General features: G+C 41.6%; 1 protein-coding gene across 1 annotated transcript in view; it reads left to right on the forward strand.

The window, feature by feature from the left end:
* Positions 1-15,853: 15,853 nt before the first annotated feature.
* Positions 15,854-26,589, forward strand: part of LRPPRC (leucine rich pentatricopeptide repeat containing) — a 111,620-nt gene continuing 100,884 nt past the window's right edge. The window contains exon 1 of the mRNA XM_069495137.1: positions 15,854-16,028. Within this exon, the coding sequence (XP_069351238.1) occupies positions 15,880-16,028 (149 nt within the window). The 5' untranslated portion in view covers positions 15,854-15,879. The remainder of the gene's footprint in view (positions 16,029-26,589) is intronic.

Genomic DNA, 26,589 nt, shown 5'->3' on the forward strand with positions numbered 1-26,589 from the left:
GGAAAGAGGCACCAAGAGCTAGCAAGTCGGTGAGATGGAGACATGAGCGGGAGCCACATCATGCAGGATCTCACACAACCTCGGTCAGGTCTTTTTGTTCTAAGAGTGATAGAGAAGCCATAAAGAGTTTTGATCAGGGGAATAAAATGGTTAGATTTATGTTTTTAAACTATGACTTTGGTTGCTATATGGAAATAGACTATAGCTGAGCCGTTAGGAGGCTACTCCAGTAGTCCAGGTAAGAGCTGACAGTGGCGGGAGGTGATGATCAGGTGGTGAGAAGTGTTTTAAAGTGGAATATGCCTTCATGGTGGAGTTGACAGACAGATGGATTGGATGCATTATGTGGCAGAGAGGGGAGGAAAAAGACGATTTTTAGGAGCAAAACTTTGCTTGGAGCAATTGGGAGAATGGAAGAGCCATGACTGAGACAGGGAAGATTGCGGGGGAAGCAGTTTGGGTCAGAGAGAGTAGGGATGAAGAGTTCTGCTTTGGACATATAAGATTGAAGGTACCTATTAAACATCCAAGTGGGGATTAAAGACTGAACCTCAGAGGAGAAGTAAGACAGGAATTTCAGTGTCATCATCATAAAGATGGTATACAAAGCCACAGACTAGAGGAGATTGGCAAGGGAGGAAGCATAGAAAGAGAAGAAACCCAAGGACCCCAGAGCACTGCAATGTTTAGAGGTTGAAAAAAGGAGGAAATTCAGTATAATAGACTTATCATTCCTGGACTTGGCTACATGAAGGTTATTCATAAGTGGAATGGTAGAGACAAAAGCCTGATTGGAATAAGTTCAAGAGTGAATGGAAACTGATGAAGTGGAGGAGAAACCAGTATAGAAAACTCTCTTCAGGACTTTCATTGTAAAGGGGGAAAATAGAGGGAGAAGTAGAGTTGAAAGAGTTTTTTGGGTTTTTTTCCACTTATTTTTTATTTATTTATTTTCTTTAGAGATGGGTCTTGCTACGATACCCAAGCTGGAGTGCAGTGGCTACTCACAGACGTGATCATTTGCACTTCAGCCTGGAACTCTTGACCTCAAACAATGTGATGCATATGCTGCCCTGCCGAGCTAAAGAGTTGTTGGTTTTTTTAAACAGAAAATGAGAATGCATGCTGATGGGGATCATTTACCAGGGGAACCTAATGGTGCAGGAGAAAGAAGAGAGGATTTCAGAAGCAAAGTTAGTCCTTTAGCTGCAAGAGGAAGAGGTGAGATCTGAATGTAAATGGAGGGTTGGCCTCAGACACAATGGATTATACGAGGAAAGAAGGCCAAGTTTATGGGCACACATGAAATGAGCTGGTAGAATAACTGTCCTGCATATTCCAGAACAAGGGCTGGGCCAGGGCACATTACTGGAGAGTACGCTGTATCGGGGAGAGGGGACATTCTATTAGTGTGAGATTTTACAACACAATATAGGGAAAGTTAGTTTTATTTTTCTTCTGGTTTGTTTCCCATCAACCCCTCCTATAGGCTCTGTGGCTTTTCTAACCAGACTCCACCATGGACATTGCATGCTAATGAGACAATACTTGGTCCAATCTCAGGCACTTGTTTCTGAATAATTAATCTGGCATTTTACCAGCACCTACGAGCCTTGGTTTTTCTGATGATTAAAAAAAAAAAAAAAAAGGCCAAGGCTCTTAACAGTCGCCAGCCAGCTCTTCAGTTTGGTTTGGCTTCATGTCATATTAACACACTGGGGAGTCTGGAAAGATATGATGAAAGGAGAACACCCTCCCCCCTTCCAGTCCCTCACCAACCACAGCTCAGACAGCAGGAGGTTCAGCTCAGTCATTCCAGGAAGATGGCGGAGGAGAGGATGTCCTGACAACTCCCCCCAGCACACCCATTTTCAAGTGTCACCTGGGCCCTCTGGCTTTCCTGAGTCCCTTCCAACCATTCAAGTGCCTTGTTTTTGTTTGCTTTCTCGCATCTCTGTTCTCCCTCCTCTAGTTTGTATTTCTCCCAAATGTGATCAACATCAGTTTAAGTTCCCCAGACTGCATGACTCAAGGCCTAAATTCAAAATAAAAGAGTCTCCTTTCTACTGAGAATTAAAAACAATAACACCAGAGATTTCTCTCAGCTCAAATTTTAAAATGCCAAACAAAAGCTCCACCTTTTAAACAAGCTTCGAGGCTTTTTTAAGGATGACTTTGAAAGATGGAAAAGAAAGATCTGTCAGCAACCAGTTTTTGTGAAGTCCTGCCGGCACTGCAGAACTTCCTGAATTCACAGGGGACATCAAAAGCACTGAGATGGCAGAGATTGTTGTGGCAGAAGCAACTGGAAAATGTCCTGAGACTGAAACACAGACAGATTAACATCACCCTGGTGGACACTAATGACTTGCACTTTGAAATGCCAGAGGCTCATACTGCCAGTTAAGACAAGGAAAAAACACATTTCTAGTCTCCAAAGACCTTAGATCTTTCCAGACTCTGCAGGCAAATGCAGCCATCATGAATTTCTGCAGCGGTGCTGGGCAGCCCCTTCGTGCTGCTCGGGGAATCATTGCCAGAGTTGCTATGGGCAGCATAGTCAGTAAAGCTGAATAAAACAATCACTGAAAACCTCCCAGAGGTTAAGTTAGTAATGATTCAATTTATAATTCAATGCAATCAAGCCTACAGCGGCTCCCAATACCAGGCTTATTTTAGCAGTACTAGGTAAACTACTCTTTCCTCTGAACATTCACAAGCCCAACAAATGGATTTCCAAACAAGTTTTATGATTTACCATTGACAGATAATTAGAATGTCTTTTCAATCACTGGCATCTGGATAAAGTAATTTTGTCCCACCATGGGCATTCCTAGGAAGCAAACAAAAGTCAAAGAGGAAAGACCTTGCTGGAAGCTTTCTCAAAAGGAAAATCTTTCAAGAACTGCTTTCCACTGCAGGAAGGGAACATTCTCACACCAATTTGATTGGCAAAATAAATGTGAATTTTGAGTGATGCAAGTCAACAAAAGGATATCTGATGTGACTGGAAGAAGGATGTATCTAGCTAAACATTTAAAATTGCAAAAGGATAGGAACCTATCACATGTCATGTAAATCTCATGAGTTTAGTCCTAAATGAATCTAAAATTCACAAGTAATGGGTTTCTAAAGCCAATGCAGCACTTCCAAATGTGGTCGACAAATAACAGTGTACTGTGCCAAGTGCTATAAGCCAGGGGAAAAGTCAAACTGGACCTGAGTTCTCAGTAAGTTCTGATACAGTTGAGAACGTAAGACTAACAGAATGAAAGGGAAAATAATTAAATGCTAAATTGGGTGGTACTGACTTTAAGTTGAGCATAAGGAGTTTGGAAATGAGAGAAATCTTGGGTGGAAAAATTCCTCAGAGGAACAATAGCCAAAGACCCCAAATGAACCCAAATATGTCTTCTACTGGCCCATCTACAGTTGTCACCACCATTGCTGTGCCTTTGCGTTAAGGCCATTATTTCCAAACAGTACTCAGTAGTGGTACTGGCGTTTCAACCAGCCCAGCCCACCTGGGTTTCAAACCTGGCTCAACCACTTACTAACTGTATGATCTTGAGCAACTTATTCTTTCGTACCTCAGTTTCCTCATTTATAAAATACAGTTAATAATGGAATCCAGTTTATGAAATGCTTATGAATTAATTTATGTAATATGCACAATGAATTTGTAATTTGATATGCAACGGAATCCTCTGGGGAGTTTATATAAAATATGTATGTCATGAGATCTGTAGAAGTTCAAGAAACTAAGCCCTCTAGAGCACCTAATTATATTTGAGGAGACAGTGGTAGTGGGTGGTATAGAATTTAATTAAGACTTACATGTTTTTTTTGGATCTGTTTTTTGTTTTTTTGAGACAGAGTCTTGCTCTGTTGCCCGGGCTAGAGTGCCGTGGCATCGGCCTAGCTCACAGCAACCTCAAACTGCTGGGTTCAAGTGATCTTCCTGCCTCAGCCTCCCGAGTAGCTGGAACTATAGGCATGCACCACCATGCCCGGCTAATATTTTCTATATATTTTTAGTTGTCCAGCTAATTTCTTTCTATTTTTAGTAGAGATGGGGTCTCACTCTTGCTCAGGCTGGTCTCGAACTCCTGACCTCAAGCGATCCTCCCACCTCAGCCTCCCAGAGTGCTAGGATTACAGGCATGAGCCACTGCACCCAGCCTAAGACTTTCATCTTTGAAAGTCTTATTTCCAGGCCACCTGGTCAGCAGGCTGATTCAACTTTGCTCTAGGGTGTCCCTCTCTCACCTCTTGTATTATTTTGCTGTGGAATATTTTTGATATGTTAGTTTCAATTTCGATTTTTTAAAAGTTCACTTATTCTTTTTTTTTTTTTTGAGACAGAGTGTCGCTTTGTTGCCCAGGCTAGAGTGAGTGCCATGGCGTCAGCCTAGCTCACAGCAACCTCAAACGCCTGGGCTTAAGCAATCCTACTGCCTCAGCCTCCCGAGTAGCTGGGACTACAGGCATGCGCCACCATGCCCGGCTAATTTTTTTTTCTATATATATTTTAGTTGTCCAGATAATTTCTTTCTATTTTTAGTAGAGACGAGGTCTCGCTCATTGCTCAGGCTGGTCTCGAACTCCTGACCTTGAGCGATCCACCCGCCTCGGCCTCCCAGAGTGCTAGGATTACAGGCGTGAGCCACCGCGCCCGGCCAAAAGTTCACTTATTCTTGACTTGCTCCCCTTGTTGAAACTTTGGAGTATAGCTTGATTATCTTTTAATCTTTCATCATTTTTAGTGCATCATTTAAAAAAATATATAATGAAGTTATAACCAACAAAATGATAAAAAAAGATGAGAACACAGAAAATTAATTAAAACACTTAATTAACAAAAATAATAAAGAATGAACACTTATTCATGTTTAGAGGAAGCATGCTGTCAAAGAATTAAATCAAAAGCCAGGGAGAATGGTGATCCTATCCAAAATTCAGCAGGTGTTAAGTCAGGTCTTTTTCTAGGGCAAGCGGCAGAAACCTCTCTCAAACACCAGCTTAAGTACAAAGGTGATTTATGGGCTCATGTAAATGGGAAGTCCAGGGGTACATTTTGCTTCAAGCAGAACTGGACATAGAAACCCCAAGAAAGTCATCAGGCCTCTCTCCACTCCTTGGCTCTGCTTCTCTGTGAGTTGTCCTCATTCTCCTACTACACACAGGTTTCTTTGTGGGATTGCGTGGAGTCAAGGAGAGTGGCCATCAGCAATCACCAATTCGCATTTTTATGGCATGTGACTCAAGGATCAGACATCTTTCCTACTAGCTGTAGTTAGTAAAATCCAATGAATTATTCCAACTGGCTCCTCAAAACAATCCCTCTAGCTAAAAGGATGGAATTCTCTCATAGTCTAGGACTTTGTCACATGCCGATTATTGTGACCAGAGACGAGGGGCGATACTGGAATCAGAAGTATGTATGTAGGGGAAACATTGTGGAATGAGAACAACATGCTGACGCCATCTATCCTTTCATTTCTAACATGCAGCATAAACACATATTTTTCTCTCTGTAATTAATTCAAAAGGTGCTTTAATATAATTCAACTGAACCATACTCAAGTGAAAACATACTACTCACTCTCCAGTGAGTGACAGCCCCAAGACAGACATTGTTTCTACATCCTGTTCTGTGTACCACGTTTCCGGGTGATTTGTAGGCCTGGATGTGGCTCATCGTGATGTAATAACCTATTGCTAACTTACAAATTTACCTATTCCAATAGGACCACTACATAGTGGTAGAAAGCAATCCAGGTGATCACAATAAGAGAAAAGGGGGAAATAACCAACAGTAGTCATAGTCAGTCCAGAGCACATACCATTTTCTATTGGGCAGGGCTTATGAAGACTTCCCCTGGCATTGGGGTGATTTTCTTGTTCTGCAACCTGGCTGTAACAATTCTACCTGACGGAATGATTTTCTTGTTCATTATTCACCATGGCCGTATCTGAAATCAATATTAAAGAGAATGCTTATTAATGTATTCAGAGGGCCTAGGGATTGCCTAAGGCTTTGAGCAAATTACAGGGTCATAGTTTCTCTGATAGTACATTTCCCTTAAAACTCTAGTCAAGGCTGGGCAGTGGCTCACACCTGTAATCCTAGCACTCTGGGAAGCCTAGGCGGGAGGATCACTTGAGCTCAGGAGTTCGAGACCAGCCTGAGCAAGAGCGAGACCCTGTCTCTAGTAAAAAAAAAAAAAAAAAAAAAAAGAAAGAAATTAGCCAGACAACTAAAAATATATAGAAAAAATTAGCCAGGCATGGTGGTGCATGCCTGGAGTCCCAGCTACTCAGGAGGCTGAGGCAGGAGGATCGCTTGAGCCCAGGAGTTTGAGGTTGCTGTGAGCTAGGCTGACACCACTGCACTCTAGTCTGGGCAACAGAGTGAGACTCTGTCTCAAAAAAAAAAAAAAATTCTAGTCAACTGACAATCTGATTACTACGGTTCACAATAGGTAGCAACCAATGCCAAAATCTCGTCAAGTCATGGTCCCTGTATCTGTACCCTGTCCTTGCAATTTCTATCTCTTGTTCTTACCTTAACAGCTTTAATACAACTTCTCTAAGTGAAGTGACACAACAGAGTGGTGTAGTGGATGCTGTGGTTCCCCACCCAGATTTCCCCCTTTAGGACTGAGATACCCATTTCCTCAGGGGCTAGGAGTGTTGGCAGTTGATGGCTCTCAGCTCAAGTTCTTCTTTGGGAACTTCCCTCAGCCCTCACCTGACCTAAGGCCATGCTTCTTCCCTAAGGACAGTCCACAGCCAATGACTGGTCAGTGAGGGGGTATAAAGGCCCAGTTGCCAAAAATAAATAAGTAAATATATAAATACTCTAACATCCTGACATTTTTTTCTAAGAAATTCCCTAAAACTCTAGCCTTAGTAAGCATATTGTACCACTTTATTTCTTCATACCAATTTCTACATCAGTCAGGACTCTTTCAGGTGCAAATAACAAAAACCCTCATCAAGTTGGGTTAATGAATTAACAAGAATTTATTAACTCATTTTACTAGGGAATCCAATAATGGAATTCAGGTCCGGCTGGATCTAGGGAATCAAAGTAGGTCATCAGAATCTTCTCTCTCTCTCCCCCTCTCTCTCTCTCACTCCCCCTTATCAGTATTCTCCTGTATGTTGACCTCATTATCTTCCATTGCAAATGGGCTCTCTACACATGGTGGAGAAGAGGCTATCTGCAGGCAGGTCTTCACATCCTTCAAGATCCAAGATCTAACAAAGCAAAACACCCTCCCTACTAGCTTCTTTTTTTTTCTTTTTTTTTTTTTTGAGACAGAGTCTCACTCTGTTGCCCGGGCTAGAATGAGTGCCGTGGCGTCAGTCTAGCTCACAGCAACCTCAAACTCCTGGGCTTAAGCGATCCTACTGCCTCAGCCTCCCGAGTAGCTGGGACTACAGGCATGAGCCACCATGCCCGGCTAATTTTTTTGTATATATATATTTTAGTTGTCCATATAATTTCTTTCTATTTTTAGTAGAGACGGGGTCTCACTCTTGCTCAGGCTGGTCTCGAACTCCTGACCTCGAGCGATCCACCCGCCTCGGCCTCCCAGAGTGCTAGGATTACAGGCGTGAGCCACCGCGCCCGGCCCCTACTAGCTTCTTTAGGGAAAATTTTTGATTAGGCCAGATTGGGTCTCATTTCTGAGATTATTACAGAATCATCACTTTGACCAGGGTGATATATTTATTACTCAAGCCTAGTCACGTGTCCATCTCTGGGTTCAGGGGTCAGGATCTATTAGAAGAAGTAAAAAGAAAGCAAGATGGGCAGCAAGAACAATAGCAATATCAGTGTCTTCCGACTTAATGCTACGGAAAAATCTATACTCTATGTTAGTTCTCCCTCTCCCAATTAAACTGAAATTATCAGAAGGCAAGATGCATAAAACCGTCTAAGGTAAATAAGTTTTAAACCCTTACAGAGACACAAGCTAAAACAGAAATTCCACATATCTATTACTCAGAGAAAATAAAACATTTTCTAGTTTCTTTAAAAAAAAAACCATACCAAAAAATCAGTTAACCAGGAAAATTAAGAGACCTATGTCACATTTTAGAAATTAACAATAACTGTTTAATAAAGACTTCCTAAAGTGTATTTTCATCTATTATAAGGATTATAACCATTTTCTGCCTTGAAGGGACTCAGTTGTATAGTGCTTTGAAATGCCAATTATGTTTGACTACTATTCTATATTGATTTATCCAGACACTATCTGCCCTGTGGGAAACACATAAACTTTTCAGCCTTCACACATGGTAACACTGGGAAAATATCAGCAATAACCCCTTGTTGCCAACACTGGTTACTTTGTTATAGTAAATGACCCTGCATCTGTCTTCCTGGTTTGTGTGCTTATGAAAGAATCATTGTTTGACAGAAGTGTTGCTGAAGGGTGTAACAATGACAAATTGGACCTCCACTTGTAATGAGAATCTCTTGGCTATGTGCAAACAAAGGTCTGAGCAAAATATTATTTGAATAATTGGGAATTACATACATGAATAAATTTGGATATGAAAAATGTAGTCACAGATGGGAGAAGCCCTTGATTCATCAGACAAGTTGCCTTAAGAGGAAACATAATCACAGCTAATATTAAATCTTCTGCTTAAAATATGTTAACGCTTTTGAGCAAAATGGGCTTTTAAACTCAAGACAATCACTTGATTCTATACTGTTTTGAATGTGTTGTGTGAAACTTGGAGGAGACTCCAAAAGGCCAATAAACAATTATGAATGATCAGTTCTATTTTGATTTTTTGTGACTCATCATAAATTGTTATGAAACAGAAAAAAAGTTAATTGACCTAAGAGAAACAAGATTAATGTCAACTGCCTTGTGAATTTCTCATTCAGGGTGTTGAGTATCACACTTTTAGCTCAGCATTTTGAAAACAGACTTTTCTTTCTTTTTAAACTTCAGTCTTAAATGAAAATCCTTGCCTTACATTACAATGGCTACAATCTCAGATATTTCATATTTTATGTAAAATGATTTAGTAAGAACAGCAAGTTTTGAAGTTTGGGCAACTGTTTATTGGAGAAATAAATTAACCATGTTCCCATCAACAGGTCTCCACCTCTCAGAGGTACAGCCTGGTAGATCTGTCTACTTTGCATTTCTATTGACATGATTGAATACAGTGTTTTTTTTGGTTTTTTTTTTTTTTTGAGACAGAGTCTCGCTCTGTTGCCCAGGCTAGAGTGAGTGCCGTGGCGTCAGCCTAGCTTACAGCAACCTCAAACTCCTGGGCTTAAGTGATCCTACTGCCTCAGCCCCCCGAGTAGCTGGGACTACAGGCATGTGCCACCAGGCCCGGCTAATTTTTTCTATATATATTTTTAGTTGGCCAGATAATTTCTTTCTATTTTTAGTAGAGATGGGGTCTCGCTCTTGCTCAGGCTGGCCTCGAACTCCTGAGCTCCAGCCCGCCCTCCTCGGCCTCCCAGAGTGCTAGGATTACAGGTGTGAGCCACTGCGCCCGGCCTGAATCCAGTGTTTTTCAAACTCTAAGTCAGGCTGCATTAGTAAGCAGTGAAATCAAAATGCAACCAGTATTTAAATTTTTTTCTTTATGAACATTTTAAACACATACAAAGTAGAGAGAATAGTAAAATGAACTCCCATATACCCATCACCCAGATTCCACAATTATTGTCATATTTGCATCTTCTATCCTTTTCTTTTTTCTTTTACTCCTTAGGGAAGTAATTTTAAAGACAACTCCAGACATCATTAAAAAAATTTTTTTTTCTTTTAAGGTGGGGGGAGTGAGGAGGGAGGTTCAATTGCCTATTTTTTTTCTTTTTTTTTTTTTTGAGACAGAGTCTCACTCTGTTGCCCTGGGTAGAGTGCCGTGGCATCAGCCTAGTTCACTGCAACCTCCAACTTCTGGGCTTAAATGATCCTCCTGCCTCAGCCTTCCAAGTAGCTAGGACTACAGACATGAGCCACGAGGCCCGGGTAATTTTTCTATTTTTAGCAGACATGGGGTCTTGCTCTTGCTCAGGCTGGTTTCAAACTCCTGAGCTTAAGCAGTCCTCCTGCGTCAGCCTCCCACAGTGCTAGGAGTGCTAAAACCGAAACAGGCGTGAGCCAGTGCGCCTGGCCCAGACATCATGTTAATTTACTACTACATATGCCAGTGCCAACATATATCTCTAAACACGTATAGTTTTTTATATAACCACAAGGCCTTTAAAAATTATAATAGCATTAATTCTTGGTATTATGCAATATACAATCCATAATAAAATTTCCTTGAGTGTCTCAAAAATGTCTTCTTATAGCTGGTTTGTTCAAATTAAGTCAACATTTAAAAAAATAAAATAGAAGAAAACGATCAGTAAATATCCAAGAGTATCACACGTAGTAAAGCTAATTATTGTTTCATAAAACTTCTTTTTATATGTATATATTTGGGTCATTTGTAAAATATAATTTCTTACTATTGGTCACAGTCACAGAGGCTTGAAAGCCACTGGTCTAGTGGTCCTCTCCTTTCCTTGATAAGCTCTGGGCAGACGCCTCTGCGAGTTCTGTGCCCAAAAACTTTCTGCAGTTTAATGAAGGATGTATGGTACGGGGAGGAGAGGTCTATGTCTCTGCTCCTGCTATTCCTTCTGCCTGGAACGCCCCTTGTCACCCTCTACTGTTTTACCTCTTCCCCAGCCTCCAAGGGCTGAAATACCATTCCCACCGTGGCACCTTCTGTTTCCTACCTGGCTGTCACTTGCTTTGTCTCTTCTTTGTTGCACCCATCACACTGCTGTATGTAATGATTATCTGTGTACAATATGTGTTTTAAGCTCATTAAGTATAGTATGCATAACTCTTTGCCCTGAAATGTAATTTTCTCTGTGTTTTGCATACAAATACTTAACTGAATGCCTGAATTAGGAGTTTGAGACACTATCCATAGGTTACTAGGCAGTGACGATGTTGGTGTCAAAAATCAGGCCCCAAGGAGAGACTGGAGAAGAACTCAAATTCTTGAGATTTAGACTTGATCATCAAAAGCAACAACAACAACAATAATAGCTACATTATTTTTCAGAGTTTCCTATGTGCCCAGCAATGTAAGTACTATATGTATTTTATCTGATGTTCCAAAAAAAAAAATCCTGGGAAGAATGTGTAAGTATCACCAGTTTTATACCTAAGGGAATGAAGTACTTAAGTACTTTTGCAAAATCTGGCTTCTAAGCTGTGCTTCCGAATAAGATTCTGTTCAGGGGCTATTCCATAGATCTCTAGTTTCTAAACAACATTTGGGTCCATTTTATAGTTCAGAATAAGCTAAGGGAGAAACAAGGAAGATCAGCCTGGGCTTCTCTTTTACTGTATATAGCTTCTGGAGTATGTCTAAAGAAATCCAAGGAGACTCTGGGAACTATGAACTAAAAAACAAGCAAACAAAACTTTCTTTCTCTCTCACACGCTTTCTCTCTTACACACACACACACACACACACACACACAACACAGATACACACTGTGCATGCACTTTCATGTGTTAGCAACTATTCATCCTTCAGAGCTCAGCCTAAGGATCCCTTACCTGAGAAGACTTTCTCACTCCCCAGGTGAGTAATACTCTCTCATGGAAACATGTCTCTTTCCTTCAGAACCTCTATTTCTGTATATAATTCACTTAGTGTAATTATTTGATTAAAATCTACCTTGCCCTCTGGAATGTTAGCTCCACAACTGTAACGACCACTGCTTTTGCCCACCATATTATTTCTAGCATTTAACTCACTGCCTGGCAGATTGTAGGTGCTCCATAAATAGTGAATAAATGAATCCCTAGGCAAATTTCACCAGTAGTTGCTCCATACTTCAAGAGGAAGCCTGAGATAGTAACAGAGAGAATGTTGGTTGGGGATTAAGGATTTCAGGGCTAGAAGTAATTAGAAGAGCACATTCATTCATTCACTACCTCTACCAGCTGTATTGCATCCATACTCAAATACTTTCCCTTCCCTTCTGTGACAATGAACAATGACTGGACTTTCTGGACTCTTAACTAAAGCCAACTCCTTCACTTTTGACCTGGATCCCATCCCCTGTTGTCCACTTAATGTATTCTCTCTCTCTCATGCATTATCAATTCTTCACTCTCTACTGCTCTGTCCATAGAATTTTCTATGATGATAGAAATGTCCTGTAACTCTGCTGTTCAATATGGTAGCTATTAGCCACTTGTGGCTATTGAGTTCTTGAAATGTAGCTAATCTGATTGAGGAACTGAATTTTAAAATATTTATTTAATTTTAACTAATCCTAATTAAATAGTCACATGTGGATAATTCCCATTAGCATCAAACTTGCTGTTATTTCTCTCACCTTACAAAGAAAAAACAAACAACAAAACCTTTCTTGACTTCACACCCCCTTCTAGATACCACCCCATTTTTCTGCTCCCTCCTTCACATATATATGTTACAAAAGGTTTGTCTATACTCCCTGTCACCACTTCCCCTTCTTCTTAAACTCACTTCATTCAATCTCTTAACTTAACATATCATCAAAATGGCTCTGGTTAGGATCACCAGTGACCCCTGAGTTGCCAAATCCTATGGTCAGTGTTGAGCGCTCATTTTACCAAAGCTGACAGCATTTTATGTGGTTGATAATGCCTTCCTTGAAGGACTTCCCTCACTCAGTTACTTGGGCCCTCACTACTCTTGGTTCTCCTGCCTCTCTGGCTAGTCTTTCTCAGTTTCCTTTGCTGGATTTTCATCTGCACATCTTGTAAATATTAAAATGACACAAGCCTCAGTCTTTGGAGCCCCTCTCTTTATCTGCATTTTCTTCCTAGGTGCTTTCATCCATTTCTGTGGCTTCAACTATTAGGTACAGGCTGTAGATTCCTAAATGTTATCTCTAGCCCTGACTTTTCCCCTAGACTCCAGACTTGCATGTCATATAGCCAACCCTTATTCAAACTTGACATTGGATGTCTAAAGCTTAACATTCCAGAAGATCATTTTTTATATCACCTTTTAAATCTGCTTCTCTACTTCGGGAGGCTGAGGCAGGAGGATCACTTGAGGCCAGGAGTTCAAGACCAGCCTGGGAAATATAACAAGATCCCATCTCTACAAAATAATAATAATACCAAAAAGTCTGCTTTCCCTTAGTCTTCCCCATCTTTCTAGTTGTTCAGGCCAAACACTATGGAGTTATCCTTGACCCACAGCCTATTCATTAGTAAATCCTCTTGGTTCTACTATTTAGAGTGAGAACCCTGAACCTTTCTCATCATCTCACTCCTCTTCCTTGTCTAAGCCACCACCATCTCTAGTCTGAATTATTGCAAGAGCCTCCTCTCTGGTATCTCTACTTTTATTTACCCTTGTTCCTCTAAAATCTCCTCTCCAAGCAGTAGCCAGAGTGACCCTTTAAAAAGGCAAATGGCTCATGCCACAGCAGCACATCAAACTTTCCAATGGTTTCCCACCTCATTCTGAATCAAAGTCAAAGTCCTTACAGCTGCTACAACACTCTGCTGGCTATGACCCCCAAGTACCTCTCTGACCCCCAGGCCCACTCCCCACCCTACCTCCTATCCATGCCTCTCATCCACAAGGTCCTCCTCCTTAGTGTTCTCTCAATGGGCTATACCTGTTCTTGCCTCAGGGTTTCAGTGTTTGACATTCTGTAAGCCTGGAGCACTGTGGGTTCTTTTTGTTGTTGTTGTTGTTGTTGTTGTTGTTTTCAGAAAATCTCCCTGGTTTCCTCCCTTCCTTTTTTCAGGTCTTTGTTCAAATGGAAACTCTTTAGAGATGTTTGTTTTTTTCTTTCCCCCCACCCATCCTATCTAAAATAGCAACTCACCTCTCCCTGTTGACATCCTCAGTCTCTTTACCCTGACTCATTTTGCATAACAGTTCTTATCTGTCTTCCAAACTAAACTTTGGGGTTGCTCAGAGTCCAGACTTGGTCTGTTTTGTTCTCTGCTGTAACCCCAGAATATCAAATAATGCTTGGCACTGAATATGTGTTCAATAAGTGTCAGATGAGGAATGGATAGGAGGTAGGGTAGGGAGTGGGCCTGGAGGTCAGAGAGGTAGTTGGGGGTCATATGCAACAGGGTGTTGCAGCAGCTGTAAGGACTTTGACTTTGATTCAGAATGAGGTGGGAAACCATTGGAAAGTTTGATGTGCTGCCGTGGCATGAGCCATTTGCCTTTTTAAAGGGTCACTCTGGGCCGGGCACGGTGGCTCACGCCTGTAATCCTAGCACTCTGGGAGGCCGAGGCAGGTGGATTGTTTGAGCTCAGGAGTTCGAGACCAGCCTGAGCAAGAGCAAGACCCTGTCTCTACTAAAAATAGAAAGAAATTATCTGGACAGCTAAAAATATATATAGAAAAATTAGCCGGGCATGGTGGCACATGCCTGTAGTCCCAGCTACTCAGGAGGCTGAGGCAGAAGGATTGCTGGAGCCCAGGAGTCTGAGGTTGCTGTGAGCTAGGCTGACGCCATGGCACTCTAGCCCCGGGAACAGAGCGAGACTCTGTCTCAAAAAAAAAAAAAAAAAAAAAAACAAAGAAACGGGTCACTCTGGCTACTGCTTGGAGAGGAGATTTTAGAGGAATAAGGGTAAATAAAAGTAGAGATACCAGAGAAGAGGCTCTTGCAATAATTATATTACTAATGCTCAGTAGTATAACCCAGAGGAAATCGTTGAACCTATTCCAGGAGAGGTTCAGTTCTCTCATTTCTCAACGTGAGCTAGATAGTCTCAAAATACATATTAATTCCACAAGTATGCAACCTACTATGTGCCTGACACTGGGAAGGTGTTTCAGTTACAATAAGGGATCACACTCCCTGATCTCAAGTAGTTTGTTGTCCCGTGGGAAATTATCGTGGGAGGGCTTCCAGAGGAAGGTGATGGATAGGGGGCAGCTAGGTGGAGAGGGAGTGGGAGCCTGTTCCTGGCTTCCCACCTGTGCAGACGGAACCTTTCCAGTTTGTGAGCTCTGCGAAGGCAGGGGCGGGCTTAACTTGCCTGTTTTCTCCCTAGATTTAGCTGCAGACTCTTACTGACATCGTTATCTTACCTGCTTACAAGTGCATTTCCTGGAGGGAGAGAATGTGTTCAATTCCAGCTTTAAAACTATGGACCTTTCTTAGACCCCAGCTACTTCATAAAGTGAGACACTGCGTATGCACTTAGGGTTGGACCTGCGTATTCCTTTACACTGTTCCCAGGTGCCAATAATACAGACCACATTTAACCTTGGAGGCCCACTGCACGGTGCAAAGGTCCTCAACGTTTGCTCTGGCCCACACTTTTGAGAGCTGTGGCACGTTCCTACCCGTGAGCGCCGCAACTTCCGCGCTGAGCAAGAACCGCTGAAAGTCAACGGCAACACTCGGCAAAGAGAACTGTCCCACTCTGGGATTTTCATGGTCGGCTCTTCTCGAGAGTTCTCGGGTGTTCTCGCTAGTCGGCCCCCCGCAATGCCCCCCGCCAACCTGGGCGGAGTCGACCTCTTGAGACTCTACCAACTAAAAAGTGCGGGGGTGCAGTAACTAAACATGCTGACATGACGTACCTAAGACGAAAAATGAAACCACTTAGATAAGAAATAAAGAAATACTGTTGATCTAAATATCTATCTCTTAGGGCTCCGTTCTTCTTACAGCAGTAGGTTTTTCCATCTTCCAACGTAAAACAATTCTTGCCTCCCCTATATATGGCGCTCCCGGCCTTTGGTCTCTCTCGCGCCGGGCGACCCGGCTGTCACGTGTTCCTCCTGTCCTTCTGGCGGAACGTGCATCCCGCCGTGGGGACAGCCGAGCCATGGCAGCCCTGCTGAGACCCGCCCGCTGGCTCCTCCAGGCGGGGTTTGCCCCGCGCCTCCCGCTCTCCCTGCGCCTCTTCGCGGGCTGCCCAGGCCGGCCGCACGCCGTCCCCTGTCTGCCGGCCGCTCGCGCCGGGCCCGTCGCCGGGTGAGTGTCCAGGCCCTTCTTCCAGCCAGGCTGCAGCGCGGGGGTCGTTGGCTGTGGTGGGGGCCGGGTGTCACTTGTGACCTCTCCACGCTCCTCGCTGTCCCAGGACCAAGCATCCCCAGGCTTCGGACTACGCTCCCCATTAGGGGTTTCCGGGTGACAGGGTTAAGCACTTGCAGAAGGTCATGGCTGCGGGCATGGCTTGCTTCCGGCATGAATCCTGCCTTTGCTACCTCGGTCTGGGTCCTCCTGCCCTTGGGCTACCGACGACCAAGGAAGCTGAGGGGGGCTTTGAAGGTTGCTGTGGGGGTCGGGTGGTATTCTTACGCTTGGCGGGCTTGGGTGGTGTCCCACGTGGGATCATGGGATCACTGTTGGGGATCAGTAACCGTTCAGTATTTAGATTCTGAGAGTTTTAGGGTTGTTTTTTTGGGGGGGGGGTTGGAGTTTCGGGTGAGCAAGGGATAGCTTAGAACTGGGCATTTGATTACGATCAGTTTGGGCTTTTGCCTGCATTTTCTTGAATGGGTTTTCCTTTGATAATTGATATTTAGGAAGGTGTTGTATGAGTTGGGAATTGTCACAGTAGGATCTGTAAGTGTCATTGAATAACTTGAACACATGCAGGGGACTCTGTTGGGATCTGGGGATGCAAAGAAAAGTTCAACTGTCAGTAGTAGGACGGTTTGAGATTTATCAGGAGGTAGATTTGTTTTTTTGTTATTTGTTTTCTTTCGATCCACGTAACCTAGAAAGGAGATAGATTTGGTATAGACTTCTGTGGGGAGGGGATAAGGAAGGTTGATGAAAGTGTTAATTTGAGTAGTAGTCTGATCACTAGAGAAGTGGAGGTGGGTGCTGAGGTTTTAGCATTGGAGAAGAACTGATTTTGAAAGACGAATGCTTATAATTAAAGGTACTTTGGGAGCTAGCATAAGGACTAAGAACCAGGGTTCCGAAATAAGGTGGGGTTGAACTGCGTGCTCCTCAATTTATTTGCATTATGCCATCGAACAAGTTATTTAACATCTTCAGGCCTCAGTTTCCTTGGCTATAAGATGGGAGTGGTGATAGTATTGTTAGGAGTATTGCATGAAATTATCTATATTAAGCACCCAATATAGGGTTTGATACCATAGTAGTTACTATAGTAGTAATAATAATAATAGCTATGATTATGTGGACCTTCGTAGACCAGTTTGGAAACTTAATCTCTGCATAAAGTAATGTGGAGGAAATGTTTTATGATTTCCTAACAACTTAGTTATGAATCTTTGGAATGTAGCCTACTTGTAATTTGGAGCCTGCCTGTGTTTTATTAGGCCTGTTAACCTTCAGAAATCATGCCTCTGAGCACAGAACCACATCTCTTGGGTTTCAAAGAGATTCTTTTGAGAAAGTTGTGCCAATTACTCTTACTTTTCTAGTCCTTAACTACCCTGTGAGGTTAGAGTAGGGTCAGTGTTATTGTTCATCTTCACTGTTGCATTTGAAGAAAACTGATTAAAGAGTGAACACAGTTTAGTAGAAAGGGTCTTGGTGTTAATCAGACCTGGGTTCCATTTATTTGCTGCATAATCTTAGACATATTACCTAAACTGTCTGATCCTCAGTTTCCTTATATGTAAAGTAGAGCTAACAAGGCCTTTCCCCCGGTATCTTTGTAAAGCTGGTTTCTTGTCATTCAGAACTCAAATGTCTGTTGAAAGGAGCCTTATTTCACCTCAATCTGAAAAACGACATTGCCCTATTTCAGTTTTATCCAGGGCATGTCTCTCTTGTCTCATATTGTTACTTATTTATTTTCTCCCTGTTTGTTTCCTTAGTACAGGGGTCTCCAACCTATAGTGAGTTGTATATTTAAATATATATTACAATGTAATAATAATAGAAATAAAGTGCACAATAGATGCAATGCACTTGAATCATCCTGAAACCATCCCCTTCCCCATTCCGTGGAAAAATTGTGTCTCCCATGAAAATGGTCCCTGGTGCCAGAAAGCTTACTTGCTGCTCCCTTAGCAGAAAGTAAGCTACATGAGAGGAGGACTTTGTCTTGTTCACCACCATATGCTCAGGTTATAGCTGGCAATAAAGAAGTAATTGTTCCCTCTTTCTCCTGAATTTTGAACACACTCTGTACAGTCTCCTACCCCACAGCCTGTACCCATGCCCAGATCTTTCCAACCTGAAAAACAAAACCTTTTCCAGGGACTCTATATCTTCCCAGTCTTTCTTCCCTGTGCATACTCTCCTGTCTCCTTCATTTCCTCACTTTTCATTCACTCTTTTAGTCACTATAGTCACACCACTGGCAACGGTCATCATTGTCTTATTTATTAATTTTTTAATTGTATTTTTAAAAAATTATAAAACTCACATGCCTTGAGGAACAATTGCAAAACCAAGGGGAAAAACAATAAAAATGCTCCCTAATTCTGTCATCCAGAGAGCCTTTTGATAGATATCCTTCTAATCACTTATGTATGTGTAAGATGTATGTTTATTTAATTTTTCCAAAGGACCTCTGAATTACCAAATCAACTTTTTAGGCCTTGACCTCTGACATATTACTGTGTCTTCCATTTACCCCTTCACAAGATCCTTTTCTTGGCATTGACGGTGCTATCTTTCTAGATTGTCTTCTCTTTAGGATTTTTCTCATTCCATTCCTCTTTCCTCTGTTCATCCATTAAATGCTGATGTCCTTGGGAGTTTTACCCTTGGTCCGTTTCTGTTTTCTCATTTTTCCATTCTTTTGGGTGACCATCTTCAGGGCATATCTATCTGATGATGGTATTGTTCTCCTCCTAGATATAGACTGTATACTAGACACATCCTACCTGGTTGAACTGTAGGTACTTCAAACTCAACACTTCTGCAGTTAGACTCAAGGATCTTTCTTCCCAAATCTGTTCCTATTGTGTTCCCTGTTTTAGTGAAAGTTGCTATTTCTGTCTGCTTTTCAGAAGGAACCTGGGCATCTTCATGCTTGATTTCCCATTATATCTCACTCCTTCTACCTCCCATTTATTGATTGCACAAATCATTAGCCCTATTAAATCTGCTTCATCTGGAATGACTCCCCTTTTCCTCTGACCCTGATCATCATTCCCTAGTTTCCCTGGTAATTTGATCATGTCATTTGCCTATTTATAATTAAGTACTGTGGTTGCTCCCATTTGGTCCAGGATAAGGTCTAGACTTTTTATTTAGTACATGTGTTTTATGAGCTGGAGACGACTCTGGAGCCTCACCTCTTAGGAGTTCCTTCCCATCGCATCCTGTATTCCTGCTATACCAAACTACTACTTTGAAGTCTTCTATAGCAGCGCTTCTCAAACTACGATGAGAATGATTCCGTGGGGTTACAAATGCAGATTCAGATTTTGTAGGCCAAGTTAGGGGACTGAGATTCTGCATTTCTAACAAGCCTTTAGATAATAAAGGTGCTGCTGGTCTGTGGATCAGCAAGGCTCTGATGGGCCAAGTTGTATATCTCCTTGCCTTTGAGTGTGATATTGACTCTTGGGATGTGTCTCCCTTCCCCCCCACTCATGTTTCCTCCTCCTCCTCTGTTAAACCTTACCTGACTGCTTCTCCCATTTGACTGCTCCTTTCCTGCTCCTCCTGTTAGACCCTGTGTCACTAAAGCACCCATTAACGCTATTACATGCAACACTCCAGAGCTCACTGTACGTAAGCTCCTTGCAGCAGGGACTTTGTCTTATTCTTCTTGCTTCCCCTGGTATCTAACTTTGTGGTGTTAGATGTTTGTTGAGTAAATTAATGAAAATCTTAGACATTGAGGAAGGAATATAGTGAGATGTAAAGAAGATTGAGGGGGTACTGAACCCATTTGTGTAGTGCAGTGTGTCTCCACAAATCCGCCCTGACCTTGATTTCCAGGAATGTCCTATCTGGGAAGGACAGATGAGTATTATTGAATGAAATTATTAGAATTTATTAATCTGTTTTCAAAGCTGAAGCACCAAAAAGTGTACACCTTTCTTTTGGTATTCTTTAGTTGCTCTTCATTATCTCATTTCAGCACTTTATTTTTCAAATAAATGCTTTCTTAAAAACCAGCTCTTACCCTATTCTCTGTGAAGAGGTAAACACTCTTGCTGTCTCACACACTTTTCCCTCACACTTCTGGATCAGAAGCTGCTTATATGTATTTTTTGTGAAAGTTTTTAGAATAATACTTGTATACCTCAGGAAAGATAAACTTTGAGCTAAATCTGTTCAGAAGTGGATCTAGACTAATGACTGACCTGAAGGTGAAAATCGTACATTGCTCTTTGACAGAATGGTGTGACTTATTTCTAAAGTAGGAAGAAAAGAAAACTTCCTTTTGTTTGCCTGTCATTTTAGAAAAATCTTCTCAACAAATTTATTAAGAGTCTGTTTGGGTCCTTTGAGGTTTGGACATTGCTGAGATTCAGCTTCTGACCTGCACGTATAAGTTTATCAATCACAGAGGGCTTTGACAGGCACATGTGCAGCTATTACACATGCGCTGTCTATAACAGAGTAATATAACACGGTGGTATTTCAGAGACAGTAGCAGTCACATTTGTTTTGTGGTAGGGGGGACATTTGAGTTTTAGAGGACACATGGGAATGGATGTTCAGAGTGTTCCAAAAGTGGAGAAGAACATGAAGAAACTTGGAGACCATGCTTTTATTCTGGGTGGCTGTGTGGGATGTGGTAGAAGTTGATACTGCAAAGTCCAGGTGATTCCTTGAAGCTGCCAAAATTGGCTAGAAGGTAGGCTGGTTGATGATTGGAAGCCATTGGAGGATTTTGAGGTAGATTTTGACAAAGTTTGCAGACTGTAGGAGAGATGGAGCCTGGGGAAGGACAGACAGGAGCAACATTGGTACTCTAGAGTAGGAGTAACAGGGCTTCAACTAGATGGCGCAGAACTGAAGGAAAGGTACTTCCATCTGGGGAGAAAGAGAAGTTTGGTGAGGGTGTTAGCAGAATTAGGAACGGTAGATTTGGAGATTAAACAGTGGTACCTTTAGTATGGATCTTTATCATTTTCAAAATGTGTTTGTATGCGTATATCATACATACGTTTCATTTTCTGTGTACTGATATTACAAATTGGGAAACTGAGGCTTAGAAGGGTAAAGTAATTTATTCAGGATCTCAGGTTGGGATTCAACTGTAGGTACTATGCTTCCCAGTCCTGAAGTATTTAAAATACGTTGTAGATGCTGAAGGGATTACTTATGGACATAAAAACATTTTTTAAAGAACAGTACCTGATGTTTTATAGATTTAGGAATTACAGATTATCACAAGTAAACACATAAGATCTCAGAATGTGAAATCTAGAGGGAATCTTTAGAATCTAGTCCATCCCACTCTCACTTTATTGATTCTGAAGAATCTTGCTCCGTATCCCATCAGAGGTCTCAATCTGGTTAACTGACTCGCCATCATTTCACTTCCTATCATAGCTGGAAAAAAAGAGACATCCCTTTGGACTGGAGGAGCCTGAGGTGAAGAGACATCTGGATAGGTGGAAAGGAATAGGATTGGTATTTCAAGCCATGAGACTGTTATCAAGTGTGCCACCATGCCTGGCTATTTTTTTCTGTTTTTGTAGAGACAGGGTCTCGCTCTTGCTCAGGCTGGTTTCAAACTCCTGAGCTCAAGCAATCCTCTCTTCTTGGCCTTCCAGAGTGCTGTGAATACAGGCGTGAGACACCGCACCTGGCCAGTCTCTGTAATATCTTTGTGAGGTAAAGTGTGTTATTATCCCCCAAATTTACAAGCTTAAAGAGAGTTGCAGTAACATGGCCAAGGTCACACATCTTATAAGTGGTAGACCCTGAACTCAGACCAGTGTGTAGGACTCAAGCCCATGCTCTTAAAGCTCGTGGTGTTTCCATGGTGTTTCCACTATACCAACGAGCCTTGTGTTTGTGTCTCTAAGATTGCGTTTATATCAGGTATTTATAAAAGTGATACATAATTGGGTAGAAGGCGTATAGAGGGTTAAGAAAAGCTTCACTTTTATGTGAAATTTTTTTCATTACATACAAGTGAGTATCAACAAATTGTGTTGGTGAGACTTGTTGCCTGGAATTTGTAGTTAAATCAGGTAGAGGCCTTGGTGGTACGTATTTCTTTGCCATCTCTACTGCCCACTTGGGTCTAAGCTTCAGTGAGTTCCTCACCTGGTCTACTGTAACAGCTTCCTAAATGGTATCTCTGTTTTAATTCTAGCTGTTTCATTCAGCAGCTAGACTGATTTTTATCAAAGCAGAAGTAGATCATGCCACAACTCCTGCTTATAAACGTTCGATAGAGTTCTGATATAGTTCCGCACTTGGAATAACATATGTAGCTAAAATAAAGTCTCTACTCCTTACCTTCAAAATCCTTCATGGTCTGCCCCAGTCTTTTCTCTCCACCCTCATCCCTGGTGCTGTTGCTCACTTGCTCGGCCTGTTCACTGTTCTGCCTCTGCTTGTTGGAATACTCACATCTGCTAGCTGTATGGCTGTTCTTTTTCATCCGTAGTTGAAAAGCTTTAATGTCACCTTCCTTGAACATTTTATTTGAAGTAGAACCCTGCTCTTATTCTTTTATTATAGTCCCATGTTTATTTTCTTCATAGTACTTACCACAATTGGTATTTTTTAAGTTTAATTATCAGGTTTACTCACTAGATAAGTAGAGATCCTAGAACAGTGCCTCATACATAAAAAGTACTCAATAAATATTTTTTTAATTAATAAATGAAAGAATTTCGGTTTGCTGTTGCAAAAGTAAAGAATATCTTAAAGCAGGGAATGACACGAGGAAGGGTGGTTTAGGGTATGATTGAGCTGGCAGTTGCGTGAAGAGAAGCTGAAGTCTGGGAAACTAGTTAGGCATTTCTTGCAAAGCCCTTGGGTTCAGCAAGGGCCTCGGAAATAAAAAGACATCTAAAGATTCAACAGATGGGATATGAAGGGTAAGAGCGATTGAACAATGACATAATTACCCTAAGATTTTGAGTTAGAGGGAACAATGAGGTAGTGGTATAGTTGGTAGTAATGGAGAGATTTGAAAAAGTACCAACCACTTTTAGGAGGCGGCATTATCTTTTTGAAATTTTGACATGTTAAAACTCAAGAGATCCAGCAGTGTATATAAAGAATTACATTAGGTCGTTAATTATGAGATGTCCAATTTTGACTCAAAAGTGTAGTTTATTATATCTCAAGAAGCAGTACGATTAATCAAACTATGTGCCTAACCTGTCGACAGAGTTTTGCCGTCTTCACAGTAGCTTGTTTATGCCAGCAGCGAGTGCCTGGAGAGCGAGTGGCAATGAAATTGTGAAAGGTGTTTTCCACAGCTTGTTGAGAATTGAATATTTTTCCTTGCAAGAAGTGGTCCAAAGCCTGGAAGAGGTGGTAGTCAGTTAGTGCAAGGTCTGGTGAATACGATGGGTGACAGAGAGCTTCCAGAGGCAGCTTCTGTAGTTTGAACAGCCTGGTGGTCGAGCATTTTCTTGCAGGATTGGCCTGTCTCTGTTGACCAGTCTCGGCTGCTGAATCACAAGCATCCTCACCATTTTGTCCAATTGGTTGCAGTAGACATCTGTAATCAATTGACCAGGTTTCATGAAGCTGTAGTGGATAATACCAGCACTGGACCACCAAACAGGCACCATTGGCTTTTTTGATAAATATTCAGTTTTGGACTGTGTTTTGGCACTTCATCTTTATCCAGTCATTGTGCCAAATGCTTGCAATTATCAAAAAGAATCCAGTTTTCATCACATGTAACAATACAGTGTAGAAATGGTTCACCTTTATGTCGTGACAGCACAGAAAGGCAAGCTTTGAGACAACTTCTCTGCTGACGCTCATTTAATTCACGTGGAACTCATCTATCCAGCCTCTTTACCCTGCCGATTTGTTTCAAATGGTCCAATATTGTTGGAATAGTAACGTCAAACCTTGCTGCTGATTCATGTGTAGTTTGAGATGGGATTCACTTCCACTACAGCTTTCAGCTCATCATTATCTACCTTGGTCTCAGGTTGTCCACGTGGCTCATTTTCAAGATTAAAGTCACCAGAATAGAACTTCTCAAACCATAGACGTACTGTGCATTCATTAGTCACACCCTTCCCAAATACTTCCTTGATATTTCGAGCTGTCTGCGTTGCATTGGTTCGACTGTGGAACTCATGTTCAAAAATAACATAAATTTTTGACTTATGTATGGTTTCACAAAAATTGCTGTAAAAAATTTTGGAAGATAATCACAAGGCAAACTGTGCGTTTGAAAGACTGAGGATGTACCCTCACAATAAAAACAAAACAAGAAGTGTCAAAGTGAAATGTCAGAAATTGTCAAATTGTTGATTGTCAAACTTAACACTTAAGAAAATCAGACATTTATTACTTAATAACCTAATACATTGTGAACAAGTGAGGTTTATTCCAGGTGTGCAAGGCTGGTTCAGCATTTGAAAATCAATCCACGTGATCCACCCTATCAACAGGCTAAAAAAGCCTCAAGTGGAATAAAGTAGGGATTGGTGAAAACATAGGTAAATTTGAGATCCCCGTTACCTACAGAATAGTGCAACAAAATAAGCTGAGAGAGCAGCTCTGTGGCAATCAGTCTTGTATTTTATAAGCATCTGCTTTTGGAGACTTCTCGTTATCTATTCTCAGCCTCCCTGGTCTAGGTTTAATTTTTACCACTTTCCAGTGTGAACCTCCCATCGCAGCCAGAGTAGTTTCCTTGATGCCCTTCCTCCACATTAAACTCATTTCAGAATGAAACTCCCTGAGTACAAATCCTGGTACCATCATTCTGTCATTAACTAGCTTCTGTGATGACTTCGGGCAAGTTGCTTCAGTTTTCACGTATTAAAAATTGGGGTTATAGTTATAATTTTCTTGTACCTAGCATGCATTAAACACATGATAAGCATTAGCTATTAATAATACCGCCTGTTTTATGTCTGTATCCCGCTTTAAACTCTGATAGCTCCAAAGTGATGCTAAACTGGCTCATGATCCCAGTGAAGAAGAGAAAAACATGGAGGGAAGAGTTTTAAGAACATGTATGATTAGGTTGGCGTGCATTTGAAGTTGAAAGGAATGAATAACACATTATTAAAAAGTTTACTTGAAAAAATAAATACTGAGACAATCTAAAACATAAAAAGAAATCCTAAAACTCAATCATAAAACTTATGACCCAATTAAAAAGTGGGCAGAAAATCTGAGCAGATAGCTCACCAAAGAAGCACATGAAAACATACTAATTTCTTTCTATTTTTAGTAGAGACGGGGTCTCACTCTTGCTCAGGCTGGTCTCGAACTCCTGAGCTCAAAACGATCTACCCGCCTCGGCCTCTCGTTTGGTATTTTCTTACAAAGCTAAATATAGGCTTGCCGTTAGGTATTTACCCAAACAAGTTTAAAATTTAATGTCCACACAGAAATCTGCACATAAATGTTTATAGCTGGCTGGGTGCAGTGGCTCACGCCTGTAATCCTAGCACTCTGGGAGGCCGAGGCGGGAGGATCGCTCGAGGTCAGGAGTTCAAGACCAGACTGAGCAAGAGCGAGACCCTGTCTCTACTAAAAAATAGAAAGAAATGATTTAGACAGCTAAAAATATATATAGAAAAAAATTAGCCAGGCATGGTAGTGCATGCCTGTAGTCCCAGCTACTCAGAAGGCTGAGGCAGAAGGATTGCTTAAGCCCAGGAGTTTGAGGTTGCTGTGAGCTAGGCTGGCACCATGGCACTCTAGCCAGGGCAACAGAGCGAGACTCTGTCTCAAAAAAAAAAAAAAAATGTTTATAGCTACTTCGTTAATAATTGCCAAAAATTAGAAACAACCAAGATGTCCTTCAGTAGGTAAATGGGTAAACAAATTATGTATATCCATATAACGGAACATTATTCAACAATAAAAAGAAATGAGCTATCATGCCATGAAAAGATACGGTGGAACCTTAGATGTATATTGCTAGGTGAAAGAAGCCAATCTGAAAAGGCTACATACTGTATAATGCAACTATATGACATTCTGGAAAAGGCAAAACTATGGAGACAAGTAACAAAAATCAGTGGTTACCAGGGGTTCAGAAGGAGAGGGGAAGGAATGAATACATAGGTAGAGCACAGCACATTTTTATGGCAGTGAAATTATGATAATTTTTTTCAAGATAAGGTCTCACTCTGTTGCCCAGGCTGGAGTACAGTGGGACTATCATAGCTCATTGTAACCTCGAATTCCTGGGCTCAAGTAATCTTCTTGCCTCAGCCTCCTGAGTAGCTGGGAATACAGGCACATGCCACCATGCCTGGCTAATTTTTTAAATTTTTTGTAGAGACAGGGTCTCGCTATGTTGTCCAGTCTGGTCTCAAACTTCTGGGCTCAAGCAGTCCTCCTACCTCAGCCTCCCAAAGTGCTGGGATTATAAACATGAGCCACCATGTCTAGGAGTGAAATTATTCTGTATGGTACTGTAGTGGTGGATTCATGTCATATATTTGTCAAAACCTATAAATATATG

The sequence above is a fragment of the Eulemur rufifrons genome, chromosome 19 (assembly GCF_041146395.1).
Source record: "Eulemur rufifrons isolate Redbay chromosome 19, OSU_ERuf_1, whole genome shotgun sequence".
In the NCBI taxonomy this organism is placed as follows: Eukaryota; Metazoa; Chordata; class Mammalia; order Primates; family Lemuridae; genus Eulemur; species Eulemur rufifrons.